Genomic DNA, 13,012 nt, shown 5'->3' with positions numbered 1-13,012 from the left:
AAGCACTCTCTCGAGCCAAGCACTCTGTGTTTGGGCTCGACTCATTTAAGCTAAAATGAGCAGCTCATGGCTTGGTGTCAGCTATATGAACGGATCATAAACGAGTTCGTGATGAGCCAAACCGAGCCTAGTCACAAGCTACTCGGTTCATTTACCAGCCCTAGATCCAAGCCCATCCTGTTTTACTGATCGGGTTAGGTTTTTGCCTGGTTCAGGCTACTAAGGTAAGGACGGGTAGTGGCCATCACGTGTCCTCAGCCAGCTCCCTCAGGAGTATGGATGTAAACGGTTTGGATTCAGATCATCAGATGTAGCCAATAACAGATTCGATTAATGGGATGTTGCCTAAACAGGTTCTAATTCGGATAATAAAAATCTCGTATCAAATCTGCATTTTTACATGTAATCAGATACGGATATCCATCAAATTCAGATATTTTTCCGATTTGATAGTAAAAAACCAAAACTATATCTGCATCCAATTATAATCGGATAGAGTTTAGGCTTACTAAATCTGACTAAACGAAAGATGGATTCAGTCCGATATTTGATAAAATCCGATCCATTAACATCTCTGCTCAGGATGTGTTGGGAACAGGTGGGCTCCACGACGAGTGGCGCCACCTCATTGGCCCGAGTACGTTCGAGTGATCGATCTGCTCTCAATCTCGTAAACCAATGATACAAGAGGCTCGCTTCCCGCTTACGGGAGAGGAAGTCATTTCATAGGAAAGGGCATACACTTCAAGAAACCGTGCATGCCCTTTCCCGTGAGAAAGAGCTTTCCCAGTCACCACCCTCCCCTTTGAGGGAGGCCTTTTTTAGCAAGAAAAAGCTACTCCTGGAAAACGAAGGTCCCATCAATCACCGTGTCACTTGCGTTGCGCCGATCGTTTTCTTGAGGGGAGTGCTTTCTTTCACATCCCATTGGAAAAACACCCCCCGTTTCCCGTGGGAAACGGGCATCAAAGATAGACTAAGCCTCAGAAACCTGGCCTTTTTGGATAACCAAAATCAACAAAAACGCAAGCCAGAAGTCTTAACTTGGCAAAGCGAACACATGAATCTGATGAAATTCCTACGAATCATAGATAAAGAGAAACCATGAACGAATAATACCTGGCCCTCTTGCACCCTCGTTTCTCTTGACCACCCTTGCTCTTCCCCATTGTTACTGAACCCACCTGCAGCTTCTCTTGTTGGGTTGGGCCCTTCTGATTTGATCTCACTTGCTCAATCCTTCGTCTCAGTGAAGCATGGAACGCCCTTCCCTTTTTTAATTTATGGAAAGCCACTAGTCCAAACCAAGTAGTAGAGTTTCCTTCACTGATCACTTATTTGGCAAGTGGGTATGAAGAGACCTATCAGTTATGGGGATCTAATCACATTAATATATACTTGTTCTCAAAACGGAGATCAGTCTCAAACGACTTCAAGGACCGATGTGATAAGATTTGGAGCCAGACCCAACCCGGATATTGATTAGTTACAATGTAACTATTTTTTGGTGTAGGGTGACAAATATCCAAATCAGCCCTGTTGGACCTTGACTCGGTGTGAGAAAATAAAAACATTCACACTTGTTCTCAACTGCTGGACGGGGTGGTTTTGGAGTCTCAAACGACTCCAAGGACCGATGTGATAAGATTGGAGCCGTACCATATATTGTTTAGTTACCATATAACTCTTTTTTGGTGTAGGGTGACAAGTATCCAGATCCACGTTGGACCTTGACTTGGTGTGAGAAAATAGAATGTGGGAACGTGAGCTAGTTGGTTGGGGTGTCTAATATGGCAAGTTGGGGGTTTCCAATCGCGTGCAACATTGTAATACTTTACCAACGGGGGGCTCAGCTTGTCTGGCAGGAGCAGTTAGTACACGTCACCATGTGTTGGGACGTTGCAAGTTCGAACCCCAATAGTATGATTGTATAACTGGTAGGGGTCTGCCTAACTTCAGCTAAAAAACATTGCTACACTTTACAAACCACTCTTGCTTGGGTTAGAAGGTTAAGGCAAGAGAGCACCAACAGCCCAGATGCACCCAAGGGTTGACATCATTCTGGCCCAGGACCCAACCCTTGTCGAATTTGGGCTGAGCCCGAGTGCTATATGGTTTGAGTTTCGTGGGCCCTCTTGGAACCCATCTGGGCTAGCTTGGGTTGGACCTTATTGCAAATTTTGTTCTTTTAAACCAGACCCAAGCCCAGCCCGGTTTATTGATCGGGCTAGGTTTTTGCCTGAATCTTATTGGGTTCAGGTTGCTCATAAGGATGGTGGACATCATGTGACATGTGCTGCCTCCTTCAGTAGGGATGTGAATGGTTCGGATTCAAATCAGATGTGCCCAATACCAGTTTCGACTAATAGGATCTGGTATTCGACTAATAGGAAGTTGCCTAAACAGATTTGGATTCGGATAGTGAAAATCTCATACCAAATTCCCTTTTTTTTTTTACATGTAATCGAATTCTGATATCCATCAAATTCTGAGAATTATCTAATTTGATAGTAATACACAAAACCATATCGTCATCCAATTATAATCAGATATAGTTTTGGCTTACCAAATCTGACTAAATGAAGCCAGATTGGGCCTGATATCAGATAAAATCCAATCCCTACTCAGGAGAGTTGTCAGTAACCGTCCTTTCAGGAGGTTTGGTCCCAAGAAACGAGAGAGGATCACAGTAACACTGTCAGAGGCGTGTTCATCTTAAAAAATGAACGACAGGTACCCATCAGAACTATGGGGTGTCAACGGATCGGGTTTGGTTCGGATTCAGGTAGAACCAGACCTGGTCCTAATTTTTGGACATGGTATCGGGTCCAAACTTGGGTCTAATTGTACCCACCATAAGAGAAACCATACCCAGACCCGATAAGAACTACATGAACCAGACCCGGGCCATACCTTGTAAAACAGTATTTTTTATCATTTTTATATTGAAAAATTGCAGGTCTTAATGACACTCGGGTCAGGCCCGGGTCTGGTATAAAATTTCACAAACCAATCATACAAGAGGATCACTGATTCACTTTAGGCTTATGGGGTCGGAAAAGTCTGCGGTGCCCTTCCACGTGAGAAAGGGCTTCCCCACCCTCCCCCATTTCGGGGAGGCCTTGTTTAGTAAGAAAAGGCTACTTCCTAGTTAAAAACGCAGGGCCCATGACCGTTGCGCTGACGGTTTTTTTGAGGGGAGTGCTTCTTTCACATCTCATTGGAAAAAACACATGTTTCCCGTGAGAAACGTGTGTTTTTCCTGTGAAACGGGCATCAAAGGCTCGGAATCATAGATTAAAAGAAACCATGAAAGAATATACCTGGCCCTCTTGGACTTCCCATCGTCTGAACCCTTTTAATTTATGGGAAGTCTGGTCTGAGTAGTAGAGTTTCCTTCAATTATCACTTCTTTGGCAAGTGGGTATGAAGTGTGCCCTATCAGTTAATCACATTCATACTTGTTCTCAACTGCTGAATGGGGTGGTCTTAGATCAGTTTCAAACAACTTCAACGACCGATCGATGTGGTAAGATTTGGAGCCAGACCCAACCCGGATATTGTTTAGTTACAATGTAACTCTTTTTGGTGTATAAGGGTGACAAGTATCGAAAGCCCTGTTGGACCTTGATTTTGGGCTATCCAGTAGGAACCAGACTCAATTGTAGACCGTTTTTCCTTCTATCATTCTCCGTTCTCACGAATGGGTCATGTCATTGCTCAATACATCTATGAGGTCCGTTTGGATCAAATCAACCTGCAATTGTGATTTCTAGAGCCAACATGACATGGTACCATGACCAAATATCATCCCTCTTATGCCGTGTGGTGCGTATCGACCTGAATCGCATCGCCAGAAAATCGATATGATACTCACCTGAATCGGTTATTTTTTAATAAATGTAAAAAACAGCTTAAAATTAATTTTTAATATGTTTTTAATAATATTTTAATGGCTTTAACATGTGTCACGTTCTGATTGACACATAATATATTTTTAATTATTTTTTGGCCGATTCAGAATGATTCACTTGAGAATCGGTATCGGCCGAAGTCGCGGCTAAACGATGCAGGTCCGATTCCGATTCTGACAACATTGGTCTGGAGTGTTCAGTATTATTGTGCTACTGCCATAATTCCTAACTTGGTAGGATTGCTAGCTTGATTTTTAGTTTCTATCAGCAGTCACACACCATTGCTAAAGCTTGTTGTTGATGGCTATACAAAGTTTCACTCACATGATAATAATATCACAAAGTCTGACCTGGTCTAATGTGTTGGTATATCATTTACTAGGACTAGGCTGCACGAGTTGGCTTTCCAAACTGGGTTGGACCCAGCAAGCTAGGGTTAGGCAAGCCCACCCTCACAGCAATCCAGCTGTGGTGTGGCCCGACTTAATTCTACAGTCAAGCGTTAGTGGAACTCAACCAAACATATTTGACTGGTAGGAGCTGTCAGTGCACGTCTCCGTGTAGTGTGCAGGTTCAAAACCCAGTGGTAAGTTGAATAATAACTGGTGGAGGTCTGCCAAATCCATGAAAAATGAAAAAATTATCAATCAACAATAGGTAATATTTATACCCTTCTCTAGAAGAAGAAGGTGTGGGCCCCCACAAATCTGCATGAATAACCTCAAATGAAAAATTAGCAGAAAACTCTATTTTTTCAAATGGGAGTTTATGGATCTTATTTACAATGCAACTAGAGCATAGACCATATCACCTATATCTTGTTTTTCACGTGAAATCAATTTATTTTGTTGAATAAAATATAAACTTTTAAAATTAATATGTTTCAAACGACAGTGCCAGTCATTATTTAAAAAATTTCGAGAACCAGAAGCATAATTGATTTCTGCACAGGCAACTCCACGATTTTTTGTTTTATTGGGCACAAACCTATGCCAAGGGTATAGTTCTCTACCTAGTCATCTTAGGAGAATAGTTTTATTCTTCTGATCCTTCATACAAAACTCATCAAAATTGAACTCAAAGGCACAATTATTATGTCTGCTAAACTTAGCAACTGATAAGAGATTTTTTATTATATCAGGAACATACATAACACCCAAAAGGTCAAACTGATTCAGAGAAACATTACCTATCTTTGCAACTAGGAGGTTTGCACCATTGCCAACTTTCGCACCATCCTGGCCATGATATTCTATCTTGTTGGACATGCCCTGGTCATTTAAACTCATATGATATGGTTATCGCATTTGGGTACCACGTATCATCCTGCATGTTGCTTAAAGTCATGGATGCAAACACCTTCAGAATATCGTAGCATGTTTGTGTTCTGTGATTCCTTCTTCCACAGAATTGATACACTACCTGTGTGTCTCTACCATCTCGCTAAGAAGGCCTATGTTGTCCCTGATTTTCTCCTTGGACTTTCATTTAAATATCCTTGAAAAGAAGGGCCAAAACAATCAACCCTTGTTTCATGACCTCTTTGGGAAAAGAAGGTAGTGGTAGATGACTCAGCTTGCTAAGGAGGTTTGGGATTCAATATCTAAAGCCTTTTTTCTTTCTGCAGTAGAAGATTAAATAGTTCACTAAACCTTGGCAAGTTGTTGATAAATGAGGTGGTAACAGTAGTAACAAAACTCTCATATTCACTGGATAAACCATTAAGAGTGTAATGAGTTAAATCCCCATTAGACACAAGTTAAACTTAACATGATTCAAATATTCAATCATGTTTTTGTCCTCTTTTTATATTTTGGAGGTCATGCTTTAACGGAATAATACAAAGACTTGAGTGGGACGTATATGATTGTTCCAAAGCAATCCATGTGTCAGGAGCAATGCGAATTCTAATGATTTGCCCAAAAAAAAAATTAGTAACCATAGCTTTGATCCAACTTAATGCATGTTGATCTACTCGTTTTCAAAAAATATACTTATGATTGATTTTGAGTTGCTCACCTTCAGTCATGTATTGTCAAGGTGTAGGGTGCGATCCATCTACAAACTTGATGAGATACTTTGATAACAAGTAGTTGTTTTGATCAAGCTTGATAGACACAAGAGAGGAGAAAGTGTTCTATTAAATGGCAGAATTTTGCAGCAGAGAAGAGGAAGAGTTTGACATCATTTGCTTCTTGGAGGGAGAGACACAAACTATTACACCGGATCCGATGGAGGCAAAGGCTCTGATACTATGTAAAAGCTAAAACAAGATTTTGGATCTACTCAACCTACGTCCACTTTAATTTTGAGTTTTTATTTTCTTTTTCTTTAGGCTTTCACGCCCTCATGAGAGTTGAGGCCCTCCCTTTTTTATTAACATACAAAGGAATACAACTTGGCATAGGTCTCTTCATAATCAGATAGGCTCAATTACAAGTAACCTCTTCTTTGTTACTAATATTGTTTCTTTTATGAGTTGGAAAAAAAAGAAAGAAAAAGAGAATATGAGGGTAATGTTTTCTAAACTAAATCTCAGCCCATATGACGTAGAAGATTGGGTTATAAGTAAATTATTGTGTGAGAAGTAGAAGATTGAAATAACTACTTGTTTATGTTGAGTCAATATCATGACTTTGACTCTTTCAAAAGGCATTAAAATTGAGTTCTTTTTCATTATATATGGATGGTTGACTAAATTTTAATTTTATATGTGGTTCCTTCCTCTAAAAGAAAATTAATAATAATAAATTTCTACCAACCTTCAACGCAGTTGTCCAGCCTAGCTTTGAGAAAATGTCAATGCAAGACCTAACGAAGTAATGGACCCAAACATTGGACAGAGCAAGGTCTGATTTTGATGTATTTAGTCCAGCCTGAAAGCGGGCCATTTTGGCTGTGTCCCTAGTGAGACGAGCGGGCACGCTGGCATAGACACCCAGACGTATGACATTATTTTAATATTTTAATAATATTTTAATTTTATTTCAATAAAGTCTTTTTAATGTTACAATAATCAAAAACTATTTTTATTTATTCAAAATAAAACATTCTGTGTGCTAGTATCTCGGTTTCTAAAAATGTTTCGAACTTTCGAGTTTTTGAGGTTTTATATCACGAACCTATTTAGTATATTTATATATAGAGAGAAGTAATACATTTAAATAATTTATAAAATATCATTATTAACTCATTGATGTCATCTTAAATCATGTAAAAATAAGATATTTTAAAAAATAATTGATTTTTTAACTGGGTTAATGTTTGTTACAATAGCAAATCTTGAAAATTATTGATGTGTGTATATATATAGTAATGGGTCCGTGCTATATATATATATATATATATATATATAGAGAGAGAGAGAGAGAGAGAGAGAGAGAGAGAGAGGTAATACATTTAAATAATTTTATAGAATATCATTATTAACTCATTGATGTCATCTTAAATCATGTAAAAACAAGATATTTTTTTAACTGGGTTAATGGAAAAACATGCCTAACTCAGATAGGATATTCAGTCATATCCAACCCATTTGCATCCCTACAATGAACCCTGGGTCTAGGGATGTAAATGGTTCTAATTCAGATAGGATGTTGGCTAAATAGATTGGATGGTGAAAAACTCACACCACGTCCCCTTTTCTATATGATATCCCTTAAATTCAAATATTTATCAGACTTGGTGACGAAAAATCAAAATCATATTGGGATAAAATCCGATTCATTGGCATCCCTATCCGATACGCATCGGGTCCAGAAAAGAGCCAACCCGTTGACTGAACATGTCAAATGGAGGGGCGAAGCTTCCTGGAAATTATGTAGGGCATCTGAACTCTAATTGTACAGCACAAAGGCTTAGCCAGGAAGGGAAGTGACTTTCCTGGAATCGAACCGTTGAATTGCATAAAGGAAAATACCAAGAAGACAGAAATTGACGTGTATGGGGGGCTCACTTTCTTAAAATGACAGTTATGTCCCCATACCGAACAAATTAAAAAAAAAAACGTTACCAACGTAGCCCCTCAATTACAATGAAATTACACGAAAAATGCCATCTGGCAAAAATGGATCCAGCCTACGAGATGAGCATGTAAAAAAGCGTGGAGAGTAAAAAACCACATCCAGTCAGATCAATGTGATCCAACTCCAATTGGGACTGGATGGTGATGCCTCTTAACAAATCCAAATCCAAACCCAAACCCAATCCCAATTCTCACATGAAATAACCAACTAGGTCGGGATCTTATTCAATAGTTGGATATCCCAATTAAATATCTAATCGAATTTGCAAGGGCTACCACATACCAAATATCTATTTCAATGGATATGCATGAATTGGATATCCAAACTAAACCTATAGACTGGTATTCGGCCTTGATATAGTCCAAAGCGGATTATATCACAAACTTTTGATATTGGGATTGTTCCACAGTGGAAGGTCCTGCAATATGTTAAAATTTTGTTTTTCTGGGAAATGTGGACGATAATATTGGCTTGTGTAAAGTTTTTAAAAAAAAATCTGTAAATGAAAAATTAAATATTAAAAATGAAGCACATATGATCAGATAAATTCAACTCAAATCCGGGTCACACCCCAAACTGATGCAAATAAGTGTAGGTTCGGCACTGGGCTCATCCACAGTCCAAACTAGACCCCATTTCATTGATGCGCCAATGGTTAAGAGAACCATGCAGTGGTGCAAACAGATAGGATGTAGTCAGATATCCAATCCAAATCTGATATGTTATATACTAATCCACACTTGCATTGGGATCGGATTTGAATTTACTAAATTTAATCATTTCTGAGTTCCGATGAGATATGAATCAGTATGTTAGGTCGAATCAACCCAATTGCATTCTTTTACATGTAAAGAGCCTGTTCAATCCTTTTTATTTTTTATTTTTTATTTTTTATTTTTTACCAGATCCAGTATCACCACATAGATCTGGATTGAACCCTACTTCATTGGATCGGGTTCACTTTCAAACTCAGATTTGGATCTACTTCTTGCATCTTTGGATTTACATTCGGATCTGGCATGAGCTGGCCGATATCCGATCTGTTAACACCCCAAGAAGTGGATGGTAATATAGTAATTTTCTTCTCTCGTAAGGGCAGTCTCCCTACCGGCACATTTTCTAACCCATCAAAAGAAAATTGATAAAAGGGTACAAAAGTAAAAGCACTCATCCAAAGCTCCGATAAATAAATCGGAGCGGCCTGTTCATCAATAATCCGATCGATCGAGTCGTTGAAGAAGAAAAAAGGAGAAAAACGAAACAAAAATGTCGGCGTTCGCTTCCTTCTTTCCAGCGGGATCCTCCGGCTCGCTGAAGAATCTCCGGCAGATATCTCCGGCCGTGCAGGGCCATCTGAAGCGGGTAAGATCTGATGAATCGCTGGAATCTCTTTCCGTTTCCTTTCCTTCTTTCTTTTTCTGTTTTCTCATCTCCGGCGAGAATTCTGGCACTGATTTTGCGTTCCTTTCTTCTTCTTGTGTGGTTTGGGGCTGTTCATCGATAGGTGTACTTCTCGCTATGTTGTGCGTTGATGGCGTCGGCTGTGGGGGTTTACCTGCACCTCCTCTGGAACGTCGGAGGCCTCTTGACGTTCCTGGGCTGCACGGGAAGCATAATCTGGCTCCTGTCAACTCCTCCCTACCCTTTGGAAGAGGTATTCCTGGGGTTCCTTCTCTTTCTCCTGCGTTTTTGTTCCCGATCTGCGCATTTCTTTAGTCTATCTTTTGGGTGCAGAATTCGTGTTGCTAGGGTTTTTTATTTGGCGTTATTGTTGGTGTAATTGAAGGGCCGTAACTTTTTTCGTTCCTTTTTCTTGCCGTTCTTTGATTGGTTTGTTTTCTCAATTAGGGTTTTGCATATTGAAGGATTGAACCAGTTACTCTTTCCGTAATTAAGGTTTTTCGGTAATTGTTTCTTGTTTGGAGGGGAACCTTGGGGAAAATGGTGTCATTTTTTTGGGCTTCCAAAAACTGCAAGATTTTCCCTTTTTTGTCATTTTCTTTTATTCGTGCTTAAGGGGTTTTCCCTTTTTTCTTTCAAGTACAATTGTAAATTTGGGATTGATGTCATATTCTACATGATTTGTTCACCAATGAAGCAAGGAATCGTTTTTGCTTTAACGTGGAAATTGGGGCAAGTGTTTGTTGCGTTTGTGGATATATCGAATTATCTTCATTTGTGCGAATCTTTTTTGGTATTGGGATATTCTTTAAACGCGTCTTCGTCCCCTGTTTACTCTTTCTGTTTAATGATGATGATGATGATTCTTTTCTATTCATGAACTATGTTGTTTTCTGGTTGTTTGTCATCTGCGCACAAAGTGATTTGGTCATTTCAATTTGTTTTGCAGAGAAAGCGACTTGGGCTTTTTATGGTTGCTGCCATATGTCAAGGTGCCACATTGGGTCCCCTTATTGACTTGGTTATTCGTGTTGATCCAAGGTAAGAGTTATAACCTTTATTCTTGTTGTTGTTCGTTCCCGTTTTGTATGCATATCACGTGCTAAATGATCTTCTCATAAAAGAGATTATGAGCAATCTTCCACATGTCTTGATAATGTATTTGGTAAATGGTAATATCCTTATAAAAGAAGTTACAACGGTATATCATGCTGTGTTTGCTTTCGACCTTGACCATGCTCAATAAATTGTTACTTTGGCTTTGATACATTCCCATCCAATGCTCTTACGCTGTCTAGTGATCGTGTTTTACAATGCACTTCAGTTGAATCTGCATGCTGGAGTTGTTATTTTAATTTATTTGCAGTGTCAGTGTTTAGAGTATCTTGTGTGATAGTTTTGGTAACTTTTATGTGTGATTTTGTAAGATTTCTTAAGTATGTGTCGGAGTAAATTATGCTGCTCCAACTTTCGCTGGGTCGCTTCCGTGTTTGATTTAGGCGGTTTCTTTCAGTCCATTGTCAATGTGCTTCAAAATTCATGTTAACTAGTGTATTGCTGGCAATAGTTTTCTTGGTTTTACTGGCTATCAAATGTGTCACTTATTCCCCTTTGATATCATACCATGTGATATATAATGTGCCGGTTCAAAGGGATGATTTTTCGTGAATGATATTCTGGAAGTTGGAAAGCTTTAGCGGAATTTTAGAAGTGTGAATATAGACCAATGTTTCTGAAATTTATAAGTAGGTTTGGAATAAAATAATGCATGGATATTGGTATTGTATACTTCTTTGCCTCTGCATGGTGATGCTTAATATTGTTAAAACAGATTACTTGCGTGCTCACAGACAAAACTAGGAGTCTACAATGATGTTATCAACTATGCGGCATAAGGACAATAAAAAGGAACATGCAATCTATGTGCAGAATTTGTGTTTGCTTTCTCCTGTTGAGAATGGAGAAGCACCAATTTGCATAAAGTCCATTTTCTTTTCATTTATTAACTCGTATTTATGTTTCAGTGGATTGGTTTTGGTACTTCATTGTGCATGCTTTTGTGTGTTTTCCAGTGCGGTATTTGTTTAAACTGTTCTTTTTTTTTTTCTAAAGAGTTCTGGTGCTCTAAGTGGTTTAGATTTTACATCACGTCATATCAGTTGGTGAGCATGAATCATGTCCTGATAACTAGATGTATAGGTCTTCTCCTAAACTTGTAGGATTTCTTACCTCACAGGAGAAGCTAATGACAGCTTTTCTTATTAAATTCCGTGTTTGAGTTGTGGTGGTGTTGAAATCCTATTCTACTGATGAAAGTTCAAACTGTTTGTACTTTTATCATATGATTTTAGTTGTCTTCAAGCTTTGGTTGTTGAGAATCCCATAACTGATCAATTTTGCTGTTAAGTTTGAAGTCACTAACGTTGCTTTAGAATTCACTTGCTTGCTCATGGCTTTGCAATAGTGGGAGTGTGTTAGTAGTATATGTGGCACTTCTGAAGTTTCCAATACCATGACTGCTAATTTTTCTTTTCGGACTTTGGTAACTGCAGCATTCTAGTGAGTGCATTTGTGGGGACTTCCTTGGCCTTTGCGTGTTTCTCGGGGGCAGCAATCCTTGCAAGAAGGCGGGAGTACCTCTACCTGGGGGGCCTACTCTCATCTGGTATCTCAATTCTCTTCTGGTTGCAGTTTGCTTCCTCAATCTTTGGCGGCTCTACAGCCATCTTCAAGTTTGAGGTATGTATGCATTACAAGAGCATGATGCCTGATTACAAGTTATAACGTGAATCCCACTTTGGAAAAGCATTAGTACACCGGCTTCTTTTTCTTTCTTTCTTGTTTTTCTTTTCTTTTTTTCAAGAACAAATGCCATATTCTGGCTTGAAGCTAACCGAACCTCTAGATATTATATATCTCGTGCATTGACTCGACCTGCTGCGCTTTTTCGTTCTTGATAGCTCTATTTCGGGCTGCTCGTCTTCTTGGGCTACATGGTGGTTGATACACAAAAGATCATTGAGAGGGCCCACCTTGGTGATATGGACTACGTGAAGCACTCGCTGGACCTTTTCACTGACTTCGTCGCTGTGTTCGTTCGCATGGTCATCATCATGGTAAGCCAATTGGCAACCAAATAAGTGACTTCAGTGTTTTTTAACTTGTTAATTCTGGATTTTGATAACATAACTGTTGAATGCTGGTTTTCTGGTCTCTTTTGTGTCATGCAGACAAAGAATCCACCCGAAAGATCCGAGAAGGAGAAAAAGAAACGGAGATACTGAAACTGCAAATAAATCTAGTCCGTGTGTGTGTGTGTTCAGGCGTGTCTTGAATTTCTTTTTCTGCAGTTGTAACCTGTCTTTAATTTCCTTGGAACCATGGTTGTTTCGGAACAAAAAAAAAATGGAAATTTTGTACATCTTGAGCGGCCCTTGTTAGTCGTTTGGATGAGCAAATGTTTTCTTAAGATATTGATTTTTTTTTTTGCTATTTTATTTTCTCTAACTGCTTATTTAACCAGTCAAATTGATGTAAGTTTTTTCATAGTTTAGGAAGATCTATGTTGATCACCGTGGCTTGTTATGAAGTAAAAATTTGAAAATCAAGCTGGGTTAGGCGGACCGCTATGGCACATTATAGTGAAGAACAAATGAATGCTATACAAGGATG

General features: G+C 39.1%; 1 protein-coding gene across 1 annotated transcript; it reads left to right on the top strand.

Annotated features, from left to right (window-relative positions):
• Positions 1-9,152: 9,152 nt before the first annotated feature.
• Positions 9,153-12,912, top strand: LOC149813551 (bax inhibitor 1-like). Its single transcript, XM_089992420.1, has 6 exons — positions 9,153-9,301; positions 9,444-9,593; positions 10,290-10,381; positions 11,893-12,079; positions 12,301-12,456; positions 12,571-12,912. The coding sequence occupies exons 1-6, from the start codon at positions 9,206-9,208 to the stop codon at positions 12,622-12,624; spliced, it is 735 nt and encodes a 244-aa protein (XP_089848546.1). The 5' UTR covers positions 9,153-9,205; the 3' UTR covers positions 12,625-12,912.
• The last annotated feature ends 100 nt before the right edge of the window (positions 12,913-13,012 follow it).

This window comes from Nuphar pumila, chromosome 16 (assembly GCF_984573655.1).
Source record: "Nuphar pumila chromosome 16, dmNupPumi1.hap1.1, whole genome shotgun sequence".
In the NCBI taxonomy this organism is placed as follows: Eukaryota; Viridiplantae; Streptophyta; class Magnoliopsida; order Nymphaeales; family Nymphaeaceae; genus Nuphar; species Nuphar pumila.
The sequence above is the reverse complement of the archived record's forward strand: the minus strand, read 5'-3'. Positions and strand labels throughout refer to the sequence as shown.

Excerpts from the sequence above, each read along its gene's own strand:
- LOC149813551 (XM_089992420.1), top strand. The coding sequence starts at position 9,206 with ATGTCGGCGTTCGCTTCCTTCTTTCCAGCGGGATCCTCCGGCTCGCTG. Across the intron at positions 9,302-9,443 it reads TGCAGGGCCATCTGAAGCGG|GTGTACTTCTCGCTATGTTG; the intron begins GTAAGATCTGAT and ends GTTCATCGATAG. Across the intron at positions 12,457-12,570 it reads TTCGCATGGTCATCATCATG|ACAAAGAATCCACCCGAAAG; the intron begins GTAAGCCAATTG and ends TGTGTCATGCAG.